Below are 6,919 nucleotides of genomic sequence, written 5' to 3'. Positions count from 1 at the left end.
TCTGATACCAGCTGTTGGGAATAAACCCCCTACAAAAATAATATTCACGATAATAAAAGCGGAATAAGAACATAGCACCGAGATACGATAATTAACAAGAATAAAAGAGTAACAACGACACCAAGATTTTTACGTGGAAAACCCTTTTGAATAAGGGAAAAAACCACGACCCTGAGAAGAGCAACTAATATCATTATAGAAAGGAATTTTACACATTGTAGGTCCGAGTAAAATACTCAAAAGACCACTACAACACTCAAAACAAATAACCCTCTTTTGATATTTCCACCTCACTACAATATCACTCACTCTCTATTTTTCTCACAAACTATTTTCTTATATCCTGTCTGTGAAACCTCACTCTTTCTTTTTAACTCTCAGATATATTTTTCCTCTGACATTGCCTTCTGCACGCTTACCGAATTTGACATAGAAAAGAAAGAAACGTGGGCTGCTGCTAATCAAGGAAGAAAGTTTTCTTCCTTGATTTATGGGATGGACCTCACAAAAGCTAGTTTCTTCTTTTAACTTTTTGGTCCCTTCACCCTCATGAATAATGTTATTAGCATGTTAATGCAACAAAAGGTCAATATCTTGACAATTCATTTCGGTTTATGTCTTATCATTTAATTTGTATGGTCCAACAAACCAACTAAGTAAATTTCATGTGCAAACATAAATTGCAGAATCACTACTTGCTGAAGGTCTAAATGGTGCTTAGTGTTCTTGACAAAGTTAAGAAGGTGACGCAAACTTGCCTTTTCTGCTTGCATCTCAAAGAAACTGAACTTATGGATTTCTTAAATACCTTTTGTGGGAAATCCTTTGATGCATGTCTCAATCATACTTTTCTGTTATCTGTTGATTCCCTACTGTTGATCATCCTGTTAGTTGTACTAGCTTGTAATGTAGTATCATTGAGGAAGTTTTTATGTCAATCAAAATGTCGTCGAGTTTCTAAGTTATCGATTTGTTCAGTCGTTTTTAATGGATGTTTGGGCTTAGGATACATAGTTTTGGGAGCATGGAAGCTTAAAGAGCAACTCCATGATCAAGAATATCAGACTTTTCTGCCTCTACATCGTTGGCTCGCGTTTCTTGTCCATGGAATTACATGGCTATTTGTAAGTTCAATCATAAGCCTATACAAGCAGCAACTTTTCCTTATAGTTAAGCTTTATTCAATCCTTGCCTTGTTATTAGCAGGATTTCTTTGCATAACATCTGTGTGGAAATGTATTAATTATGACCATGTCATTGGAGGTGAAGTGATAGTAGATGCACTATCTTTATTAGGAGCCATTCTTTTGATCTGTAGTGGATTTAAGGAAAGTGATGAATATGGCAATTATGAAGGTATTGATCTTTGTGATGAGACATTTTATAAACCTTTACAATGTGAAGATGGAATTAGTAATGAAACTACTCCATTTGCAAATGCTGGATTTCTTGGAAAATTTTCATTTTGGTGGTTGAATCCATTAATGCAGAAAGGTAAAAAGAAGACTCTCGAGGATGAAGACGTTCCTCAGCTAAGATCAGCAGATGGAGCAGGAACATGTTTTAATCTGTTTAATGAGCAACTGAATATACTAAAAAGAAAAGATCCTTTAAGAAAACCTTCAATACTAATGGCATTACTCCTCTGCCAGCAGAAAGAAATTTTCATATCTGGGATCTTTGCTCTAATCAAGACATTAACGCTGACGACAGGACCATTATTTCTTCATACCTTCATTGAGGTTTCTGAAGGAAAAGAAGCTTTTAAGTATGAGGGCTACGCTCTAACAGCCGGTTTTTTCCTTGCAAAATGCTCGGAATCTCTAGCACAAAGGCAATGGTGCTTCAGGAGTAGACTGATCGGACTCCAAGTCAAATCATCGCTTACTGCAGCTATCTTTCAAAAACAACTCCAAGTCTCAAATGCTGCTAAGACAACTCATTCCCCTGGCCAAATAATGAACTATGTCACTGTAGATGCTCATAAAATAGGTGAATTTCCCTTTTGGTTTCATCAGATATGGACAACGATTCTTCAGCTCGTACTAGTTTTGTGTTTAATATACTATTCTATAGGGGTAGCTGCATCAGCAGCATTAGTGATTGTAATATTAATTGTACTAGTAAATTCTCCATTAGCCAAGTTGCAGCTTAAGTATCAGATTAACCTCATGATCGCGCAAGATAAAAGGCTAAAGGCCATCACAGAAGCGCTTACACATATGAAGGTTCTCAAGTTATATTCTTGGGAGAAACATTTCTTGAATGAGATAAACAAGTTGAGATCTGAGGAAACCAAGTGGCTATCATTAGTTCAAACACAAAAAGGATACTACCTTATACTCTTTTGGTCATCTCCCATTCTGGTTTCATCCGCCACTTTTGTAGCTTGTTACTTGTTTGGAGTTCCTCTCAATGTCAGCAATGTTTTCACATTTTTAGCCTCTTTAAATCTGCTTCAAGATCCCATTAGAAGAATCCCTGATGTTGTCGGGGCATTTATTGAAGCAAAGGTTTCGCTGTCAAGGATTGTGAAATTTCTAGAGGAACCTGACATGGATAGAAGGGATCACATGAAGCAAAGTCCGGATGATTTGAATATTTATATAAAGTGCACTGATGTTTCTTGGGAGATGAATTCTTTAAATCCCGCATTAAGGGACATAAATCTGGAGATTAAACATGGTGAAAAAGTGGCTGTTTGTGGTGAAGTCGGCTCAGGGAAATCTACGCTGATGTCTCTCATTCTTGGAGAAGTTCCATACATCAATGGCACTGTAAGTCTTTTGTATATTGTTTTGTCTACCTATTTGATTTGGTACAATAATGCAGTATAGGCGTAACCAGAAAATGTTACTGTATTTTGTAGGTTAAGGTTTATGGAAAGACAGCTTATGTTTCTCAGACAGCATGGATTCAGACAGGAACCATAAAAGAAAACATACTTTTTGGATCCAATATGGAACCACAAAGGTATCGACAAGCTCTAGTAAAGAGTTCACTAGTGAAAGACTTGGAGATGCTTCCATTTGGTGATCTTACTGAGATAGGAGAAAGAGGTAACAATTTGAGTGGAGGCCAAAAGCAAAGGGTTCAACTAGCTCGCGCCCTTTATCAGGATGCAGATATTTACCTCTTGGATGATCCATTTAGTGCTGTAGACGCACACACCTCGACTAATCTTTTTAATGTACTTATAATGCAAAATCTCAAGTCTTCTCCATTGGCTTCCTTTTGCAAAACTTATGCAGTTAAATTTTTTCAACTTTCCGTATTTGATTTGGCAGGATTATGTCATGGGAGCTTTATCAGGAAAAACTGTGCTGTTGGTAACACACCAAGTTGAATTTCTTCCAACATTTGATTCTATTTTGGTTAGTAACCTCACTGAAAAACTCCATTAATTCTATTTGTATTCTCTTGTAATTTTCCACTTATTTTCTCATCTAATGTATTTAATAGTAATCTTTAGAAGCAGCAATCCAACAAAGTTGACAACAATTTTAGTTATTTAGCCCTTGGAAAAATAAAGAGTTTATCAACAATGTTATTGCAGTAACTTGAGAAAAGTTTAGTTAGATGTTTGACGAAGTATTATAATCTATCACCATTTTAACTAGGTCTCTTTCGATTTCACAGCTAATATCTTGTGGGAAGATCCTGAAATCTGGCACCTTTGATGAGTTGCTGTCACAAAGTGAGGAATTTCAGGAACTCGTCAACGCACAAAAAACTCCTTCCGGTCCAAAATGTGAAGAAATTTATGCTACTAAAAGACCTAAAGTTGCTGAGATAGAGATAAATAATGTTTCCTCCGATGAATGTGGTGTAGTTTCTCTAAAAGGAGATCAATTAATCAAGGCAGAAGAACGAGAAGTAGGAGACGCAGGAATGAAGCCATACATTCAATATCTAAAGCATTACAAGGGATTCTTGTATTTCTCCTTGGCAGTCATTGCTCACACAATGTTTGTAGTTGGACAGTATATACAAAGCTACAAGCTGGCTACTGACCTTCAAAATTCCAGTGTTAGCAGATTAAAGCTAATCACTGTCTACACAATCATTGGTTTAAGTTTACTACTCTTTCTGCTTTTAAGATCTTTATTGACAGTAAAGCTGGGACTTGGTGCGTCAAAATCGATTTTCTGTACACTGTCAAGCTCTCTTTTCTTTGCTCCAATGTCTTTTTTTGACTCAACACCTTTTGGAAGAATACTTAGTCGGGTAAGAATCGCTGAACAAATGTCTACTGCAAATTAAATCTGCACTTAATGTTAGTTTTAATTAGTTAACTATTGAAGATTGTCTATTTGTTTTGTGCAGGTATCTTCAGATTTAAGCACTGTTGACATTGAGTTGCCTTTCTTGATAAACTTCACTGTTGGATCAATCATTATTTCATACTCTACCTACGTCATTTTGTGTTTTCTTGCTCCAGAGGTGCTGCTAGCCATCGTACTTATGATTTACGTTACTATATTAGTTCAGGTAATAGACATTGTTATAACTTTTAAGTTCTTATAGCTTCAAATGTTAGTTTGAAGGTGAATAATCTTAGCGCGATGATTATTTCCATTACTAGTACTTCTGGAAATGGTTATATATGTAAATTTTCAGGCACATAATAAATCAATAGTTCTTATAATGTGTAATTATCTACACATTTTGTTATGCAGAGGTACTACAATGCTTCAGCAAAAGAGCTGATGAGATTAAATGGAACAACAAAGTCTTTAGTTGCCAACCATTTAGCTGAAAGCATTTCAGGAATAACGACGATCAGATCTTTTGGACAGGAAGGCCGTTTCTTTGTCAAGAACTTGGAGTTTATTGATAAAAATGCAAGGCCATTTTTTCATACTTTCTCAGCAACTGAATGGTTAATTCTACTTTTGGAGATAATGTGTGCGGTTATCATGTCCTCCTGGATGCTTGGCATGACGTCGCTTCACATAGGCTCTTCTGTATCTGGTTTGTTCCGTTTAAGCTTTTTGATACATGACATTTTCTAAGGCTACTCGCGCGTATTAGAAAATCTCAGATTGAACGTTGTTTGCTGGCGCAGGACTTATTGGAATGGCATTTTCCTATGGCCTATCACTAAATGCAGTCCTAGTTTGGTCTGTTCAATGTGAATGCACAATAGCAAATTCTATTATCTCTGTAGAAAGGTTAGAACAATACATGAGACTACCTAGTGAAGCAACTGAAGTAGGCCGAAGTAATCACACTTTACCTGGTTGGCCTACGCGTGGCAAAGTGGAAATTCGCGACCTAAAGGTATGTTTTCAGTAGTAGGAATCGTTAATTAGTTCATGAAAGCGTCTGATCTCTTTTAAGTTTGTTCTAAAACAGGTGAGGTACAGGCCAAATGGTCCATTAGTTCTTCAAGGTATAAGTTGTACATTTGAAGGGGGACAAAAGATTGGGGTTGTAGGCAGAACAGGCAGTGGGAAAACAACTCTTATCAGTGCATTGTTTCGCCTCGTTGAACCTACAGATGGCAAGATCATCATTGATGACCGCGATATTTCAACACTTAGGCTTCATGATCTTAGGTCGCGTATTGGAATTATTCCATAAGATCCTACGCTCTTTACAGGTTCTGTTAGATACAATCTAGATCCCTTGTCAGAATATAGTGATGATCAAATATGGAAGGTAACTTTCATATAAAGCTAATCTCATTGCTAAATAGGATTTGATAATTGCTTCTAATTTACTAATAGAATTTTCTTGTTGAAGGTTCTTGAAAAATGCCAGCTTAGAGAGGCTGTTCAAGGAAAAGAAACGGGACTAGATTCCGCAGGTAAAGGTCAAAATGTAGAACATAAGTATAAGATCATGTCGCAAATTTTACTGTCTTTTTTTTTTTTGTCCTAGAAGATAACAAAAGTACTATGAGCAAAATGCAGTTTTACAAGATGGATCAAACTGGAGCATGGGACAGCGACAATTATTCTGTCTTGGACGTGCACTGTTGAAGAGGAGCCGAATTCTAGTACTAGATGAAGCAACTGCATCCATTGACAATGCAACAGATGCAATTCTACAGAAAATAATCAGACTAGAATTTGTAGACTGCACGGTTATAACAGTTGCTCACAGAATTCCAACAGTAATGGATTACACAAAAGTTTTAGCAATAAGTGATGGTGAGTTTTTACAATTTGCATTTCTGGATTACACAGAGGAAGTATCTAATTCATAATATGTTGGAGTTTACAATTTGCACATTGTTGATTTCCAGGGAAGTTGGTTGAGTTTGATGAGCCGAAGAAGCTGATAAGCAAAGATGGCTCATTATTTGGAGAGCTTGTAAAAGAGTACTGGGCTCGTGCTGAAAAGTGAAAAGAGAGTTTTGGCACCGTATCTAGGTTGTTTTCTGCTGACGTCGACTTGTTTGGAGTTGAATCGTAGTTATATCTAAGTTAAGTTTTTGTTTAGTTGATGTCAAAGCTAGCTCCGGACTAAAACAATATATATATATATATATATATATATATTTATATATAAATACACATACAAATGCTGTTAATGGAAACAGCATTTGCGACTCTTGGACTCTAACAAAGTGGAAACAGTAATTAACTTATGGGACAACCCCATGGGATAATTATGTATTATTCCTCTAAAATAATACATCAATTGGGGTATTAACTTATACCATAATTAGCTATACAAGTTTCAATATACAAACCAGTACCAAAACTTATTCCATACTTGTATCTCTTATTACCCTCAAACCACCCGAGCACTTAAAGTTACATAAATTATTTAAAGGATGGAAAAGAAATGGGAGACTATTGCACAAAATGAGAAGTTTTTAACTCGTACTTTTTTTCTTTCTCATTTTTTCTCTATTGATGACTCGTTTGACTATTTGCATCTTGTATAATTGACGTTTCTATTGATA

General features: G+C 36.0%; 2 protein-coding genes across 2 annotated transcripts; both read left to right on the top strand.

The window, feature by feature from the left end:
• The first annotated feature begins 749 nt into the window (after positions 1 to 749).
• LOC104245117 (ABC transporter C family member 10-like) lies at positions 750 to 6,445 on the top strand. Its single transcript, XM_070162598.1, has 11 exons — positions 750 to 2,777; positions 2,870 to 3,190; positions 3,288 to 3,374; positions 3,640 to 4,227; positions 4,327 to 4,491; positions 4,680 to 4,974; positions 5,069 to 5,283; positions 5,359 to 5,664; positions 5,749 to 5,812; positions 5,919 to 6,158; positions 6,254 to 6,445. Exons 1-8 carry the CDS (start codon positions 792 to 794, stop codon positions 5,584 to 5,586), a joined length of 3,885 nt encoding a protein of 1,294 aa, XP_070018699.1. The 5' UTR covers positions 750 to 791; the 3' UTR covers positions 5,587 to 5,664; positions 5,749 to 5,812; positions 5,919 to 6,158; positions 6,254 to 6,445.
• LOC138868135 (ABC transporter C family member 10-like) lies at positions 5,648 to 6,354 on the top strand. Its single transcript, XM_070161747.1, has 4 exons — positions 5,648 to 5,664; positions 5,733 to 5,812; positions 5,919 to 6,158; positions 6,254 to 6,354. Exons 1-4 carry the CDS (start codon positions 5,648 to 5,650, stop codon positions 6,352 to 6,354), a joined length of 438 nt encoding a protein of 145 aa, XP_070017848.1.
• Positions 6,446 to 6,919: the final 474 nt, after the last annotated feature.

The sequence above is a fragment of the Nicotiana sylvestris genome, chromosome 11 (assembly GCF_000393655.2).
Source record: "Nicotiana sylvestris chromosome 11, ASM39365v2, whole genome shotgun sequence".
Taxonomy (NCBI): Eukaryota; Viridiplantae; Streptophyta; class Magnoliopsida; order Solanales; family Solanaceae; genus Nicotiana; species Nicotiana sylvestris.
The sequence above is the reverse complement of the archived record's forward strand: the minus strand, read 5'-3'. Positions and strand labels throughout refer to the sequence as shown.

Excerpts from the sequence above, each read along its gene's own strand:
- LOC104245117 (XM_070162598.1), top strand. The coding sequence starts at position 792 with ATGGATTTCTTAAATACCTTTTGTGGGAAATCCTTTGATGCATGTCTC. Across the intron at positions 3,191-3,287 it reads CCTCGACTAATCTTTTTAAT|GATTATGTCATGGGAGCTTT; the intron begins GTACTTATAATG and ends TTGATTTGGCAG. Across the intron at positions 4,228-4,326 it reads TTGGAAGAATACTTAGTCGG|GTATCTTCAGATTTAAGCAC; the intron begins GTAAGAATCGCT and ends TGTTTTGTGCAG.
- LOC138868135 (XM_070161747.1), top strand. Across the intron at positions 5,813-5,918 it reads AACGGGACTAGATTCCGCAG|TTTTACAAGATGGATCAAAC; the intron begins GTAAAGGTCAAA and ends AGCAAAATGCAG. Across the intron at positions 6,159-6,253 it reads AGTTTTAGCAATAAGTGATG|GGAAGTTGGTTGAGTTTGAT; the intron begins GTGAGTTTTTAC and ends GTTGATTTCCAG.